This window comes from Cygnus olor, chromosome 9, assembly GCF_009769625.2.
Source record: "Cygnus olor isolate bCygOlo1 chromosome 9, bCygOlo1.pri.v2, whole genome shotgun sequence".
Taxonomy (NCBI): domain Eukaryota; kingdom Metazoa; phylum Chordata; class Aves; order Anseriformes; family Anatidae; genus Cygnus; species Cygnus olor.
The window spans coordinates 21859286-21877381 of NC_049177.1; the positions used below are offsets into that span (position 1 = coordinate 21859286).

General features: G+C 44.0%; 2 protein-coding genes and 1 long non-coding RNA gene across 17 annotated transcripts in view; 2 read left to right on the top strand and 1 right to left on the bottom strand.

Moving 5' to 3' along the window:
• LOC121074675 overlaps window positions 1–557 on the top strand; it is a 12506-nt gene extending 11949 nt beyond the window's left edge. For all 14 annotated transcript variants that reach the window (XR_005822475.1, XR_005822476.1, XR_005822468.1 and 11 more), the window contains one exon: window positions 424–557. This is a non-coding gene — a long non-coding RNA (uncharacterized LOC121074675). The remainder of the gene's footprint in view (window positions 1–423) is intronic.
• Window positions 1–16989, bottom strand: part of SEC62 (SEC62 homolog, preprotein translocation factor) — an 18700-nt gene extending 1711 nt beyond the window's left edge. Inside the window, exons 1-7 of the mRNA XM_040567063.1 lie at window positions 16860–16989; window positions 9333–9441; window positions 8861–8966; window positions 5776–5980; window positions 4100–4192; window positions 1501–1561; window positions 463–582 (exon numbers count right to left, since the gene is read on the bottom strand). Of these exons, the coding sequence (XP_040422997.1) occupies window positions 463–582; window positions 1501–1561; window positions 4100–4192; window positions 5776–5980; window positions 8861–8966; window positions 9333–9441; window positions 16860–16895 (730 nt within the window). The 5' untranslated portion in view covers window positions 16896–16989. The remainder of the gene's footprint in view (window positions 1–462; window positions 583–1500; window positions 1562–4099; window positions 4193–5775; window positions 5981–8860; window positions 8967–9332; window positions 9442–16859) is intronic.
• The window catches only part of LRRC31 (leucine rich repeat containing 31), a 55018-nt gene continuing 45788 nt past the window's right edge, over window positions 8867–18096 (top strand). The window contains exons 1-2 of one of the 2 annotated variants that reach the window (XM_040567051.1): window positions 8867–9080; window positions 11666–16649. The gene's annotated coding sequence lies outside the window, so the exon portion shown is untranslated. Of the gene's footprint in view, window positions 9081–9446; window positions 16650–18096 lie in introns of those variants that run through there. The other variant, XM_040567052.1, reaches the window with a different exon arrangement.

An 18096-nucleotide genomic window follows, 5' to 3' on the forward strand; every position in this document is an offset into this window, starting at 1 on the left:
CCTCTCATTCTGCAGTGGCATTATTTATTTATTTACTTACTTTTACTTACCAAGCCTTTTTCCTTGCCCCCAATAATCATATATCCTATTATCTAGCTCTTAATGCTTTAAAATCCTGGTTACACCATTCTCACTACTGAATCTGTTTTTATGTTCTGGCATTATGGTTTTTTTTGGTTTCTTGTTTTGTTTGTTTTTAAACTGAGGCAGTAAACAAATCTCCACAATAGAGGAAGCACAAACAGGTGGAACAAGCTTGAGACTTTTCTTTCTGTGGCACAACCCTGACACCCAGTGGCCACTAAAGAAATGCATACCCAGCACCAGTCTGGCTACTGCTAACAACAAAATAATCAGAAGTAATTGCGAGATTCACCCATCTGAGCCAATGTTTAAATGTATGGTATGTTTCTACCCTTTTAGACTTCACCTGCTGATAAAACGAAGATGACTGACACTTACCAACAGCAAGAAGAAGAATACTGGCTACAAAACAGCCTGCACCTACACTGAGGTAATAAACACCAACACGCATTTCTGCTGGCCAGAGTGGAAACAGGGTTGCAGCTATAACAGCGATCACTAAATAGAAAGATAAGAACAAATGTATGAGAAACGTGCTTAGTTCTTCCTCGTACATACATGAAGGTTTTAGGTTTACCATTTGTTCAAGGTATTGGCTTAAAGTATGAGTTACACAACAGCGTGTTAGGCCTTGACTGAAATCTTTTCTAGTTCTGTTTTCATAGCAGGCAGACAGACACCAGGGACCACACTGAGCAAGTCTACACCACTGTACTTAATCAAAAGAGAAAAGAGCACCTCTGGAAAGGCAATAAGCAAAGAGGTGAGCAGGGAGCTGCCTACAACCAGTCCAGCAGGAAGCAGGCACAGAGAGCTGGGTGGAGCTCTCGGTGGCCCCAAGGATTGATCAGAGAGCTGAATATAGCCCCAGGGGATGACAGTGGTTCTCTAGAAAGGTGGTTCTCACATGGCAAGGAAGCTGCAAAGTACAGGTCAGGGGCATTGGACCAGCAGTGAAATTAGCTGTTAGCTCACTGATGTGAGTTAACAACAAGATTACATTCAATTAAAAAAAAAAAGCTGACTGGGCCTAAACTACACAAACCCAAGGGTCAGAAAGGTATTATTTATAGTTTAAATTAATAGCTTTAATATCTTTCGCATTTTTATATAACCCACCACAGCTGCCTATGAAGCAACTTGCTCATTAGTTTAAACCGAAATAAACAGCTTGCACACTTGTACAAGTTCAGACATTTGCTGAAGTATGTTTCAGCTGTCTTTAGTGTTTGTTTTATGTGCACGTCCTCCCTCCATCCTGAGATCAAAATTCATGTAATGTGATTGGTATCAAATCATGCTGAAACTGAAGAGCAAAAACAGTTTGTCCAGCAAGATGACGTTTCTCCAAGGAGAGGTACTCCTGTTGATACTCCCCCATTCCTGGTGGGCTTGCTACTGTCTACTCTTACTTACCAAGTACAAGTCCCATAGCAAATGTTTTAAAGTGAACAGGGTCATAGATCCACACATACACCTACAACAGAAATAATGATTAATACTTGAAAAGCAAGCTCTCTGATAAATGATTTGTTTCCTCACTCAAATGCTTAGTGCCTTGCTATATTGCTTTGCACCGAGCAAACAGCACTCTGGCTGTTAACATAAAAATGTTAAAATGACATTTCTGCCATATCAGAAATAGCAGAAGAAGAGGGCAAGGGGTTGTGTATCCTAAGAAGCGTTAAGGACTTGAAACTGGTTTGTGTCAGTGAAAGAGCTGCAAAAAGAGACAAACAGCCATGGGGCTGCACGCCTGCATGCCCCTACTGATTGCCTTAGGTATGTACCGATCGTAATCTGAGCTTGGTGGCAGGAGGCCTAAGGACACGGTGCTGCTGAAGCGGGATGTGATGCAGAGTTTACCTTGCTGGGCCAAAGTCTTCAGCAGAGAGAGAACGAATTTCCCCGTTGTTTAAGAAAAACACAGAAAATCTCAAATGAGATCTGTTGAAGAGTTGCTTCATAAAAGAAGTTTTTACCCAGATTAACTTACAGGTGACATAAAATCCCAGGGAAAACATTCAAACCATAAAACTGATGGGGAAGTGAAAGATTCAGAAATGTCACTGAATCAAGGTTTTTTGTCATCTTTTGTCCTTCCTTTATGCATTAACATTGCTCAGCATCAAGCCAAGAAAAACTTATAAAAATTTCTCAAGTCCACAAGTGGAAAACAAAAATTGCTTCTAGTTTTGAAGAGATTCTCATAAGAGGAGAAACAAAAAAAAAAACACCCAGCAGACTGACCACGGAACAAAGCGTCAAGCTGAAACACACAATTCAGCTCAAGTCCCATCTGATGACCTCAGATAAATGTGTTTGTACCCTCTGTACCACAGCACACTTACCTAAATGCCTACCATTGCAACGCTGAGTACCGAATGTTTGCATGAGAGCTATGGCTCCATTTGAATCAGATTTGTTCAGTTTTATGAAAAAACCTTCCTGGTGACGTGCAGTTTTCTTAGTGGTTTTTTTTTTTTTCCTTTCTCACCAAACAGTTTTCACAGTTAACAATAGTTAAGATTCAACGAAGCAGCTGACTACTAGCAGCCAGGAGCCCTCATAGCAGAAGAGTTGATAAAAACTACCAAGACAACACCTTAGATGAGGCAGTAGTACAGTTTTTCAGTGTGATGAAACAAGAAGTATCTAATGTTCTTCTCACAGGGTATAAAAAAATGACCATATGCAGTCGTTGCTCTGCTGCCACTCAACTGCTCTGCAAGCCAAATTGAAGATCATGACTGGTGACTGGGCAATATAAATACTGAGTATTACACCCTATCCTAAGTGCAAAAGAATTAAAAAGAAAACAGCTCTAATGTAAATACCCAAGGAATGGCTCTAAATTGGCTGCTACTCAGGAAAGATTATGGGAGTTGCAGCTCTTGAAAAATGGGAGCTCAACACTAAAAAATAAAAATAAAAAATGTTAGGACACCAGCAAAGACTATTATACTGCTAATAAAGCACTGCAGCTTCTCTTTGAATGCTGCACGCCATTCTGGGTACTCCATGTAAAAGACAATGGGGAGGATCAGAGGTATGCGTGATTGTACACAAGGTGGGATGAAGCAGATCAAGACAGCATTTAAAAGAACTGACAGAAGATCAAAAAAGAGATACATAAAGGAAATACGTTTTCCACACAAGTAATTTATTTAGAGTTCACTGCCACATGTTTTATAACCAAAGGGCTACTAGAATCCCAGGAGACATTCCCGTACAGTGACACAAAGCATGCTGAGCACAGTTTACTTTTGCTGAAGTAAAAAGAGTTACTAACGTATCCCAAATCTTAAAAGCAGGAATATGACTCTGTACGTTAACGAAACTGTTGAAGAATTAAATGATCTGACTTCCAGGAAAGAAAGGTACAGACGCTATTTAAGACCACACACAATTTCAGTGGTAAAGCCAGGATAAGAATTCAGGAATGCCCAAGTATCACCCAGCTGCTCAGATCACAAAGTCGGGCAGCCTCTGGATGCCAGATACTTTTGACTTCCACTCCTGGGGTTGCCCTTCATGTTCTAAAAGGCTTGACACTTGTTTAGAAGTATCTCATGAGGCCATCTTCACGAGAAATAGCCTCATGAGGTCCATTCCCCTGTTCAAAGCAGGGTCAGCTGTGAGGCCTGACCAGGTCACTCGGGGCTTTACCCAGTCCAATCTTGAAAGCCTCTGAGCATGGAGACTGCAGAACCTCCCTGCACAGCCTGCTCCAACAGTTGATTACACCACGAGGACAAAAACTTCACCTCGTGGCCAATAGCATTATTGGTTACAGGGCATTAGGTTTTCTTTTAGATTTTTTAAGTTCCTGTTCTACATTTATCTGCCTCTAATCTCATTGCAGATATCTAAAACCCGGTGTTTCAAGATAAGCCATCACATTGTCATTATTTTTTCTTTCCAAAGGACAAGAATGTCTGCAGAAATGTAGTAAATTAAGCTATTACCTGGCAATACACTGACACTAAATTTAGAAAGTATCTGTAAATCTTACCTCATTTCCATCCAAGAAAACTTGGTCTTCATGTGGCTCAAGTTTAAATTTCCTCTTAGTTTCCTTTTTTTTGGGTGTTCCTGGGGTCTCATCCTGAAGAGAAACACAAATTATACATAAAAAACATGTACAGGGTTTTAATTTCTGGTATTTTAATATATCAAGTCTGACAACTTTTTACAAACAAAAAAAAATGGAATGTGATCTTAAGTGAAGATACTGTATTTACTACATTTCTTATTGTTCTCATGCCTTAACAATTGGGTATCTAAAAATAAAGGCAAATCGTAAGGAAAGAGAAATTTTATTTATACATAGTACCTAAGGACGAGGCTGTAACTTTGGGATTACATAAAGTGTTCAAATGCATAGCAATGTTCCGCTGACTTTACCACAAAGTCTGCACAGAGATCAAGCACAGAGTACGGCACTTGATAATCACTAGCTCTCGTAGAATTACTGGGTACCCCGGTGCCGTATTTACCACACGGGCATCCTTCCAGAATCAATTTCTGCCTTTTCATTCTCTACCTTCCTCGGTCCTTTTGGGATATTGTGCTTTCCTCTTCCCCGCCTCCTGTTTCACTCTCTTTGCTTACTTCTGTGCTAGAAACTAAATTTACAATTTTTGCCCTGTGTTAAATCAGTACCCAATGGCTTATATCATCCACTAAAATATCAGTTCAATAATTAATGATTAGGTTAAAAATTAACATTGCATTTAATAATACAACACTTCAGAGACAGCGAGTTGGAGGACTTCCTAACTTTCAAAATCAGCACTGTAAGGTATCTCAAGAGTTAGGTAACCTTACACTGCCTTCTGTTTTGACTGCCAGCAAGACTGTTTTGTTTCTAATTCCTGTATTAGCCACGTAGCTTTCTTTTGAGATCTAGACCTTTGTACATGTAGACTACACCTTTGATTGTGTGCCATTACCTCACTCAGGAGCGTCCAAACTGCAGTAACTTTTGAGCACTATCCTACTAACTTTCACTGGATTCATATCACTGTATACATGAGACAAAATACAGCTCTTCATCAAGTCTCTCCAGCAGATTCCTAACGTTTTAATCTATGATTTCTGTTCAGCTACTAGAATAAATCAGGAATGAAAATGTGAAGAAAACACATGTAAAACTTGTATAGTAATAATAGTATGAACTGTAAAGAGAGTAGATCAGATGTCTGCGAAAACTAGGCATTAAGCAGATTGAAACAGAGCTCCCATACACAAAACTGGCCCACTATTACAGAACTACTTACAAGCACCGAGTATCACATTCCAGACATTCTTATCACCAAACATGGCAGAATTGCTGCTTCATTTTACATGTGCAGCTGCACCGCTTTGAGATGTTAGGTCGCACGCATACATGTCTGTCTATGCTAAGGTGCAGCTGCACAAAGCATCAGTGCCCGCTGCAGCTGAACACAAGTAGGCTTTGATTAACTCAGTCTGCACTACAAGGTGAGGAGATCTAACTGAAGTCTCTGTTTTGACCTAAATCAGAATCAGAACTCCAAAATATAAAAACGTGTGTTTTAAAGACCAAAACAGGAAGAAACACTTTAGAAAAACCAACCATGTTTTTAAGCCAATGTGCTCTTAACAGTGCCAGTTAATGTATTCTCTGTTAGCAGGTTTGTCTCTCCTCTTGCGGATCGCACTTACCTTCTTACACTCCTCTTTTTCACCATCCTTTTTCTTTTCTTTCTCCTTCTTGGTCTTTTCATCTTTGCCGCTTTCCTTCTTGCTTTTCTTCTCCTCTTCTTTCCCACTCTCAGCCTTTCCTTTTTCCTTTTCTTTCTTTGTATCCTTGTCAGGTTTCATTTTCATCACTTTTAACGCTCGATGAAAGAACTGTTTCTTCAGGAGTCTTAAAAGGAAAAGAGTTAGGTGATATATTTAAGTGCAGCTGGAATAATCACGTTTACACACACTTACATCATTCGATAACCATCTAGACTACCTAATATAATCATGAATAGCATAACTGATTGACAGAGGTCACCATCATAAATGATCCCATCTTACCTCTTGCTCCTTTTTGTTCATCTGTTCAGAACTGAGTAAAAAACACACTTTTCTGTGCCAGCATTTGCCATAGATATAAGCGAATACACAAGACGTAGGATGGAGAAAGCCACCAAGTCAATTTAATTATCTTTCTCATTAATATGACTATCTGATCTATATTTGCAAGTTCATGTCAATGTATTGCATCGCAAAAATAAGGAAGCGGACAAACAGCTTATTAAGTTACTTGGTAAGAGGTACACATTGAATAAAATTACCACTGGAACTGTGGCACACGTGCAAGCATTCCATTCATGTTAGCTACAAAAGTACCTTACAGCAAGTACACATATGGCTGGCTGGGCCATAGGACGTAGTATTTGGCAGTCCTTGGTGACAACTTCAGAAGTAATGTCCTTGAAAGGACTGTACCCAAACTCAGAATAGGAAGAGCCATACAGAATCCTGCTCTTCAGACTGAGGGGAAGCAGTGGGTTATGATTGCAAGGGCCAATTCACAGCAAAAAGCTGACCCTATGCATCAAAGTGATTTGATTTGTACTTGGTTTCTTTCATCTCTTCCTGCAGATCAAATCCTTATGCTGGACTGCTTGTTAAATTAGGAACTCACTCAAGAGAGAGAAGTCCTTCTACCACTTAAACGTACGTGCACGCTGATTATCAAAGACAGCTGCTTCAGGTTGTTGTGGTTTAGCCCAGCAGGCAGCCAACACAGCCGTTCGCTCACCCGGCAGCATTATTGCTGGGCAGGATGCCCCGTGGCATGAGACACCCCTTTGGTCAGTTGGGGCCCGCTGTCCTGGTTCTGTCCCCTCCAGCTCCTGGTGCACCCCCAGCCTGCTCGCTGCAGGGCAGCCCGAGGAGCTGCAAAGTCCTTGGCTCTGTGTGAGCACTGCTCTGCAACAACTAAAACACTGGCGTGTTATCAGCGTTGTTCTCGTCCTCGATCCAAAACAACAGCACCATACCAGCTACTAGGAAGAAAATTAACTTTATCCCAACCGAAAGCAGGACACAGGTTTATTAAAATAAATTAAAAAAAAAAAGCCAAAAAAACCTTCCCTCAGACAACTGCTCACATAGTTTCTCTTTCGAGCAACAGAAAACCACGTGGTTGGGAGCACCTACTTTTCTTCTCAGCTGGGGGAGCCATCCCTGCCTCCGGTGGAGGCCGAAACGGACCACACTGGAAGCCCCCCGCAGCAGGCCCGAGCAAGGGCTGCTGCTCTGAGCACGGAGCCACGCTATCGGAGCGGCCAACAGGCAGCTGGTGAAGCAGGACAGACCTTCACATGACGGCTGAAGTGCAGGGTGCTTGCTAATTCCCAGCCTGTTGGCCCTCTTTAGAGCTGCCAAACGCAGCGTTAGTGCTGTGGTTTCTTTAGATGGGTGAGTGAGTGCACCGGGAGGCCTTACGCACTGGAGCAGCGCTACGAATGCAGACAGTAAGTTGTTAAATACGGAGCTGTTCAATGCAACTGACACAAGATGATGACACAGACTCTGATATTTGTTTCCTGATGGATAGGACAGGTAAAAAAAAAAAAATCACAATAGCCACACCAAGAGAATTAAGATAGTTGGTTTTTAATACGCATGAGAGCCTCTTCTGCTGAGAGAATACTTTCCCCATTGTATTAAGACATCCCTCCGTTTGTCCTAAGTGGCAAAAGAAGCAGACAGTGCTAATGTTTAAAACCCTGACAACAGTTTTGGTGGCCAAAGGTGGCCTTAGTATTAAGTGATACAGGAGCCCGCACAAGAAAGTAAACTGCAGACATGGTATGGTGCTGAATGGATCATCAGTGCACGAGATGCTGCTACTGATGAAAGTCAGAGAACAGAGCAGAGAACAGAGGGTCAAACGGATTTTTTTTTGCATGCTACATTGTCATTCTCTGCACTGCTGGAGCTGAAGGACTCAACCAACTGTTGTCTCATCTGACGGTTTAGTAACTGAGGAGCAAACATACAGAGACTTACCTCAGTCCAAAGATTCTGGAAAGGAAGACATTTTTCTGCTTGCGTTAAAATAACGTTACTTTTTCCTAAATTTTCTTGACTAAGTCAGCACAAAGTTCAAACAGCATCAGCCCTGTCTCAGCCCTAGAACTGGGGGCGGAATCTCACCTGCTGGATGGCTATATAAAAGAGGCCCCAAAAGAAAAAACAAAACAAAACAACAAAACCCCCTAAATATAATCATTACTTGTAAGTGGCTTTCGCAGAGCTCTCCAAGTGTAAGATTCAGCCCCAAAAAAGGATGGAAGGGTCAGAATATGCCATTCATCTAAACAAAGCACTTTGAGTATGCTAAGCAACAGAGACATGCCACACGAGAGGCATAAATTGAACCTCGAAGTTCAGCTTTTGCCATGATGGCAGTCTAGGTCCACAGGAAGGAGACATTTGGGAGCTCTCATCCTGCTGACATAAAATGACTATAAAATTTAGGAAAATTTGCTGCCCCAAACAGCATAACAAATGCAGAAGAGAATTTGGGAAACAAAGATGATGAAACTACATTGTTCATATTTCCCATCTGACACCCTCAAACATAGTAATAAAAACAGTCTTTATTTTTACATACTAATTCAAATGTCTTAGAATGCATCAAGTCCTTTTATCAAAGTAGCCTAAGCAAAACTGTTTCTAAGTAACTAAGACGTCTTGACAACTATACTCATTAATAATAGTGATGGTTTAGATTAGGTCATACCTGTTGCAGTATTCAACTACAGACTCTCGAGTTGTAAATAACGCTTCTTCTCCCTTCTTTGCCTTTGCCCACTTAGAATCCAGGAGGCAATCCACAGCTTTTGAGGCTAAAGGAAAAAATGGAGGAAAAAACCCACTGCGTTTCATCATGGAGTCTGCATTCCTTGAACCACATCAGTCAGTCAGTTTCAGTGATGTTTCACATCTTCCCAATTTTTAAGGTAAATGAGTAGCTGCTATTCTGAAGTACTTGACAACTACACACCTTTAAATCACAGAGTGAAAAGTTTATTGTATTTACTTCAGATAAGATTAATTTTACAGCTATCTAATGCCTAGATAAGTTTTCAAAACTGTACTGGAAGATCAGTACTTATTAGATAAAGCACAAAAAATAAAAACCAAATCCTCTCCTCCCACCACCCCCAGTACAGTGCTAGACAGTTCAGTTCTGTGGTTAAAAGTAACCCTACCGATAAAATAGTCAACTCGGTGGCCCATCATGTTGGTGGATTTTGTTGGACAGTTGAACCGTAAGTATTTAGCAACAGCCTTCTCCTCTTTGAACGGCTCACCGACCTCCTACAATAGAGAAAGTGCAAAATTAATACAGGCTTAAGCACATGGGAAAAAACATTCATTTGGGCTCAAAATTCAGATATTGCAAAGTCCTCGTTATTTTGTGGCAATTTATAAATAACAAACAAAACGTAAAAGATGTGAACACAGGTCATTATTCTCAAGAGCTTTCTTTCTACAACATGCAAAAAAAATAATCCCAGAATCTAGTGTCAGATGATCCAAAAGTAACGACTACAAACTCATTCAGCAGCTCTGTAAAGAGGGCAAGTTAAAGGAGGAAGTCAGAGGAAAGTAGTGGACACTTGGCAAATGGAAAGCTGCTTACAAGGCTGGATGAAAACAGTTGTGAAGCTGAGAGCAAAGAAAAACAATACAGAGAGAAGAATTCGCACGTACGAAATGACAGCAACACAGGCATACTGACAGAATACTGAGCAGCTGAATTTCATGTCAAAGAGGGGTGAAAACCATGTTGAAAAGAAGCTGAAAGATTTGTGTGCAGGTTTTCGGTACCACTGCACAACTACAACGTGACTCAGGAGTATCATGGAGGAGGTTCTCTCAGTCCAGGGACTAGGAACACCAGTATAAAGCACGGTGAGGTACACGAGCTCCAGAACACGCGTTTTGGGAAAAGGGCGCCCTTGGTCTACAGACATCAATACATGCCGTACATTTACCAACTTGCAGACTGGTAGCACAATGCAAAGGACTTGTAAGACAGAAGGCGGAAGATAAGTGTTTTCAATTATGTTGAATTACTGCCTAGTATTTGTAGGGGGGAAGGAAGACCTTTTGAATGTTCCTGCTCCAGAAAAACATGAAACAAACGTTTGGGGTATTACACCGATTCACACAAACCTCCTCAAACTCCTTTCTGTACGAGCTCTTTCAATCAGCAAGGCTCAGGTCTCCAGGTCCCCTCCCCACTGCGACCTGGGGATCAGTCACACAGGAACCCCAGGACCTTTTGCAGGCCGGCAGCACCTTTTCTGTACCTGTCCTTGTGCTGCCCACAGAAATGCAGCACAGAAGCCACAAAGAGACTGTGGATTTATAGGGATATACAGAACACAAAAATTCTGTTTAAAGACATGGCATTTTTAAAGGTCCATGCCGACTTTTAAGCTGCAAAACCATAATATTGCAAGAAGGACGTTAAGTAGAAACGCAAGGTGAAGCTGTCGTTGTTACCCCAGAATAAAAACTTCGGACGGTGCGAGCTGTTAACTTTCAACAGCCTGCACTGCTAGCTTTCAAAATCTACTGGTTAATGAATTATCCTTTTAAAGGAGATTTTTGCTTTTCCTACCTTTTTAAAGAAAATCCATCAGGCGCAAGATATCCACGTTACCAAAAGCACTCAGTGGTTTGTTAGTTCTGAGCCTACTGAGATTTTTTAAGCCTGAATTCTTTGTGTGTATGCAGAAATATGCTCTCACACTCGGCAGTTATGTTTACAAACGCATGCCAGATGATCCTAACAGGCCTCATATAGATGAAAATCTCTTTCTCCATGTTCAACCCTTCATTTTTCTCCTTTACAATTTTATCAGTCCGAGTGTAACAGCAGATAACTACCCACTAACTGGCAGCGCACGTATATACATCATTTATATACTGTGGTCTCATGTCCCCTTACATGGTGCAGTTGTACCAGGAACTGTAAATCCCCGATTATCTTACCAGTTTTGGTACCAAAACAGATTTAATAGCAACACACTACACCACAAGGCACTGAAAGAAAACGGATGAACGTACCATATGATTACGGTACGGCACCCACACCAAGGTGCCGTGGATACTAACGATTAGATGCAGCAACTGCATTTCAGAATAATGCTTCTCTCACGTTTCCTACCAGCACTTCATACTCTTGACAACGATTCACAAGGCAAACGTTCCTCTTCGTAGCACAGTCCGTGAAACAGCCAGAGAAGTTAAAGATACTCACTTCATTCCTCTGCCAGGATTTCGTATTTTTCCCTTCCTTAAATATTTACGATTCTGCTAAGCCATGTGATGTGCTATACAGGCAGCGGCTGGCACCAGAGTTTTTTTGATTGCTCCTTACTATCTATTGCTTTGTCCTTCTCTGGGGGATAGTTGCAGAATAACCCAAGCAAAAATGCTTTCCTGTGAGAGAAATTGCCATAGTTTAACCAAGCTCATTCTCAGAAAGTTTCCCCTGCAAATTAATCCCCATTTTTCATCCTATTTTCAGAGCCAGACTTCTGTTACAGTATTAAAGCAGATGACAGACAGAATACTGAATTCCATCATAAAGTGAAGTCAACAGAAGCACTGAAAATGTCAGTATCTTAAATGCAAGTTTTTAAAGGTGCAGTTTAGCAGATCTCTATGTTCAGCTGGAGAAATAGCCAAACAGCGGGCTTTCTAGGCCTCCTGTACATTTAGAAAAGGGTTATACAAATGAATCAATGCGTACTTCCAAATAAATTATGAAGCTTTAAAGCAGACAACACAGCCTTAAAAAGTGTGCGGAAACTCTTGGATATTTAAAGTTCGCTTTTATAGGAAAGACAGAAAACCTGCACACTTAGGCTTTCAGAACATTGTCCCTCACAGAAGGTTTCTGAAGCCGAACAGTTTATACAAGTTTCAGATAAGGAAAGCAAGAAATTTGAGTAGGTTAATCAGGTGCAGCCGATCCTCCAAGCTGAGGGTTTACATCCAGAAGGAGTTTCCATCATCCCGTGCTCTCCTCCTCATACCCTGCCTGCACACACAGCTGTGTCCAAGTTATCTCGTCCCAGGATGCTCTGAGCACATCGGAGTTGGGCTGAACCACCAGGCTATCTTCTCCCGGCCTCGCAGACTCTCAGGATGCCGTTTTCTCATTTTGCTGAACGAGCTTTCTCCAGAGGGGACTGCCAGTGGCACGGAGCTGGCTCCAGCGCTTCCTCTATGCCATCAGAGGATCCGTTATCCCAAAGTCCCTTTCCACTCCCAGTGTGGCACGAAAGGCACAAAGACTGGCATGGGTTCAGCTCTATTATCACCCGCTACAGACTGACGCTTGTTGCTGGAGCAGGGGTTAGACAACACGTACTTCATGGCAGTCCACCAGCTCCTGTAACCACTGCCACCTGCTTATGAAGTCTACGTTCAGCACACGGCCAGTACCACGTATGAAATGCATGCAGGCTGGAAGGCACTGACACTTACATCTTCGGGAAGTGCTGACATCCAAATCCGCACAGACGTTTGCCAGGATTTTCTAAATGCCTAAATTTTGTTACAGTGAAGTTTGGGTGATCTCCACTTAAGGGACGACCGGCATTTTAACCATCTAAGAATCTTTAAAAACCTAATCCAGCCCCTAAAGAGAAACAGTCCCTCTGCATCACCCTTTGCTAATAAGATAGAGGTGGGGGGGGGGCGCTAAGCCTCCAACCTAAACGGAGCACCTGTACCTAACTGGCCCCCTAAGGCAGGGGCTGGCTTCTGCTTGCTCAGCTTTCCGGAGGATGCTAAATGCGTCAGGGCACACTCAAAAACATTAGCAGGTTCTTTAATCAGTGGTGCTCACACGGGCCACGTGAAACCCCTAAATTCCCTCCTCTTGAGACGATTCATACCCAAAGCTTAGGTTGAGTGTTCTGTGGCAGGGAAAGGCGTAGTCCTCACCCACTCTGTTGAAACTTGGGTACTTTGCCTAAAAGAAACCAAGGTGCTGTACAACAGAGAAGGAACACGCAAGTTAGCACGATCTGGTACATCACTGCATGGGGGAAACCAACATGTAAAAGGAAGGGCTAGGGGCTGATCCTTGGTCTTAGGACTCCGTCTGAATTTTCTTCAGTGCCTAACAAGGGTAAAGTCGCCCGGCTCCTGCATGGATGACCACTACGTGCATTGCCCCAGGTCTCTCAGAAGGCCCCCTGGCAGAGGCAGGCAGAGGAACCAGTTCTTCTGGATTGCTGCGGCTGTCTGCTGGCCACAAGACGCTAACTTTTCTTTACCAGAAAAGGTTAACGTGCTTTTGTCCTCTACATATCCAACCTAAGTAGATGTATTTGTTTGTTTCTTTGTTCTTTCCAGCTATCGCTAATGTTCTGGAGAAAAAGCTGTGAGTTTGTATATTTACAACAAAACACACGTTGGGTTCTAAAACCCATGCCCAAGGAGCAGCGCACGGTATTTGGAAGATAAAACTTGCCAGCTGAAAGTCTTCTAACCTGAGGCCAGTTGTTTCGACTTTCTCCCTTCCTATCGCCAAAAATCTAATTCAGATTTTCATCCTACAGGGATTCTTTTTTTATTGACCCGAGGAGCTACCATTTTAAACTCCAGTTTTTCTGTTTTTACCCCCCTCAGTCTTTGTTTCTTCCTCCTTTACCACTCGATACCACTCCCTTTTGAAAAAGCTACTTAGCTGTTCTCCCTGGTTATCATCCTACTCGCCTTTACTAGAATTTACCAGAAGATAACAAGAAAATAGGCCAGCCGCATTAAAATTTGTGGTACTGGTACCCTATTGCATTGTGATTTCAGAAGACCCTTTCCGTACCCATTCACAAAAAGCTGTACCACAGGAAGCAGCAATGCAGCTGTTGCACATTTTCCTTCCACCAGAGCCCAAATCAAGGCATGAAAGAAACACGTTGGGAACGGTTAATACCGATTAGCCCACGTCCTTCATCAGGAGAATCTCAAAGCTTGCATCCAGTGATTCAAGAAGGGGAAAAAAAAAGCCAACAATTGAGGTATGTTCTCCTGTTACCCCCAAACCTCAGTTTGCAGTTGAGGCGTTTGCCAAATCGCTGCCTCAGAACGGTTTTCTCTATTTATAAAAGCGGTATTTATACACATCAGCATTTCGAGAGTGGAGGGCACAGCACTAGGATGCTATGCGAGTGCCATTAATCGCAACGCAAATACAAACAAAACTTCACATGTGCAGAATAAAACCATGCACAATGGAATCTGGCCAAAGTAATTAAAACTTAATGCCGACTTAATAGTCCAACTGCAGACCTGCCAAAGTGCCACGTGTTACCCAACTGAACGCTCGTCAAAGCGACCAGCTCAAGATTTTGTGTTTAAGCGAGTGTTTCAGGACAGATTGTTTTTCCCAAGAGATGAAATAGCTTTCATCGGGTTGCTGGAGCAATAGGCATCCAAAGACATCCCCCATCTTTGAGAGGTATCTGTCTCAAGAAGAAATATTAAACTAGCCATCAGACAACATATGTTGTTTTCTTCTACTAAGTCCTTTATATACATCAAGCATCCCTGATTTCAGAAGTTTGAATCACGTGGGAGCCCACTGGCTCTAGCAATCTGCTTCCCACAGAACAGGCTCTTTGCACTACTGCGTGCCTCCGTGTTAATTACAGTTAAATTACCATCAGGAATGACACTGACAACTTAACCTACAAAACGTCTTTACTCAGAGTTTTGAAGTTAGGATTTCTGTAACTTCCATCACTTTCACCTTGTTGCCAGAGAAGAGTCGAAGCTCAGCAGTCCAGATTAGGGAACGTAATTTGTTACGAAAAGGCATTCTGTAAAACATATCCTTCCTGGTATCACTTCCGATGGAAAAGTAGGCTTGAGAGAATTTTGAGCTGTTTTATTGCGCCTTTTTTCATGCCTCATCTCACGTTTACCTTGTTGACCGAAGTACCACGATTCACGTCTTGATGGTAGATATAAAATTATTTCAAAGCCTGTTTTTGTACACTCAGTATTTGTGATTGAAGTCTACTCCATCAGCTTGTTCCACAGCTAAATATTCTGTCTCCTGCTACAGTCTTACTCTTGACAAGAAATTAGCGATGGGGTATTCAGATGTCAGACCTGCTCACAGCATGGTAAATAGCCTCTTTATTCGGGGGTACACATCGCCCTAAAGTAAGTACTCACTTCTAAAGCACTTCAGACACCTACAAATAAACGCCCTGCTCTTCGTTTAAAAAGCAACTCGCAGTGTTATCCTGAAACATCATAAACATATTGTAACTATGCCAAGAAAGTTCAAAAAGCTTAAAAAAAGCAAAACAGAAAAATAAATATTGCTTTGTTCACTGACCAATTAAGAACACCCTCTGGGCATTCAACAATATTCTTTGTTCCGTGTCTTGTCTTCGCATTGTCGTTGGGACTACTAGGAGGCAATAGGGACTTATCTGTACCACAAATTTAGGCCAGAATTCCAAACCTTCAGCATTAACACCTAGACACGGATGCAATCAGTAACAACCCAGGAAATCCTCCTATTGCTAGCACGCTGGAAGTAAACATGTGCTTAAGTGCTTGCAAAACCAGAGCCCAGGGTATTACACAAAACATTAAATTACTTTCAATTTGGTTTTGATGGATGCTTTATTGGGCTACTGCCATCCTTCCTTGGTAAGGGACAGTCTGTGACAATTCTGGAGAGTGAATAATTCCGTAATGCCCACCGCCTGTGATTGATAACTTATTTAACAAGATTCTGATTAATTACTCTTTGCATTTTAATCCCTTCACAGTAATTTGAATTAAAGGGAAACAGGAACCACTGCAAGTACTGACGCATCTCCATCTCCTCAGGAGAGGGGAAAGCGGGCTGGGAAGGGAAAGGAGCAGAAAGAAAGGGCTACAAAGCAGAAGGATGAAGTATGAAGCGTCCATCTGTTGAATAGCTCTGTGATTTCTCTCACAAGTGTCATCTCCACTCAGAGCACAGCCATAAAACCTAAACATTATTTAGCGTTAGGGTTAATTATACCAGGAACAGGCATTCTAGCATCCGATGTTGCAGCCATGCACAAAACCCGCATCAGGAACTCCACAGACCTCCCTAAGCCCAATTTTTGGCAGCGCAGACCCGCAGGTCGGTGTGATACCCAGCCCTCACCGCCTTCACCCACATCCCACGGCTCCCCCCGCGTCTCCACGCGGAGCCGGAGCCGCTCGGGTCCATCTTCTGAGGCGGCTGGTTGCGTTTCTCTGAAAAGCAACAAATTTCCTTCCCCCACCACATCACCGCCCGGCCTGGGCTTTGAGGGGCCCGGGGGGGGGGGGGCAGCTCCCGGCTCGGCTCCGCTGTGGGAGCCGGGGGGACCGGGACCGAGGCTCTCCCCTCGGCCCACCCGCACGCTCCCTTCCCGGCCCCGAACACCACCACCGGCCGCTTCGCCCCGGCCCTGCCGAGCCCCTCACGGCGGCACCGCGGCGCTTTGCTAGAAAATTCCGAGGTAAAACCCCCCCTCACGTCCCGGCCCGGGGCTTCACCGCCTCCCTTCTCCCCCCGACGCCCCCCCCCCAACCAACGCCGTGAGGGGCCGCGGGGAGGCCTCGGGCCCGGGGCTCGGCCGCCCCTCCGCCGAGGCCGGGGCCCCGTGCGGGGGGCGAGGGGGCAGCGGCCGGCCGGGGCGGAGGCCGTGAGGCCGCCGGGGCTCGGCTACCTGGGTCCGCTTCCTGTGCCGCCGCCGCTCCGCCATGTTGTCCCCGTCCGCTCCGGCGGTGACGTGGGCCGGGCGGGGGGCGGGGGGCGTGGAGGCGGCGGGGGGAAGGAGGCTGCGGCCTCGCGAGAGGCGCCGGGGAGGCCGCGCCCCTTCGGCCCCTCACGGAGGAGGCGGCGGTGGCGGGGCGTCCTCCTCAGCCGCCGTGCGGCCCCCTCGGCGGGGATGCTTGTGGCTTAGAAGCACAGAATCCCAGAATCGTTAGGGTTCGAAAAGGGCTTCGAGACCTCCAAGGTCCAGCCGTCGCCCTCCCACCACCATCACCCACTGAACCGTGTCCCCAAGCACCACGTCCAACCTCTCCTTGAACGCCCCCAGGGACGGTGACTCCCCCACCTCCCTGGGCAACCCGTCCCAACGCCTGGCTGCTCTTCCTGAGAAGAAATGTCTCCTCATTTCCAACCTGAACCTCCCCTGGTTGTGACACCCCTCCTGGTGCCCACAGGTGCCCCTCGGGCTGTGCCCGTCGCCCCGCTGCACGTCTTGGGCAGCCACAACCCATGCACTTAGGGTCAGTGCACCCAAAGAGCCAGTTAGGCCATGCAGACACCCAATGTGTCCAGCCTTTGTTAGGTGTTACCCATTTAAACACACCCCAGGTGCTCTGACCCTTGCATACAGCTCCAGAAGTACAAGTAGAGAGCATCCAATATAAAAGAAAATGGATTTTTGTCAGAGGTCGCCCCACATGCTTTTACTATTAGGTCACGAAGCTAGGAAAGCGTCTAATGGTTTATCCTGGCACCGTGTTTCCAGACCGCGCCCTGGCACTTTGGGATGGAAAAGCGTGTGTGGAGCTGTATCATCTTGTCCAGCCCTCTCGCACTGTGTTGCCTCTTCCCGTTCCTGTGATTTCAGAGTCTCTTAGATTGCAAAGTGGGTAATTAAAAAGCCAAGATTGCTTCCAGTAGCATATTTGCCCCTGAATCACCATGCCAGAATTAGTGCTTTTTTTTTTCTGGTGCAACGTCTTTCTCTTTTGAACGTTTTCCTCTTGCTGTTGCTGGGCAGAAAATCTATACAAGTTACAGATTAAACTGGCTGACTGCAGAGTGAACTAGAGAAAGTATCATTCAGGAAAGGAAATCGTAAATACAGAGAATTAAAGTTTTTATGGTTACAATAAAGCAATCTCGTAAAATTTAGGTGAAATATATTTATTCAAAAATGTGTTTTTAAA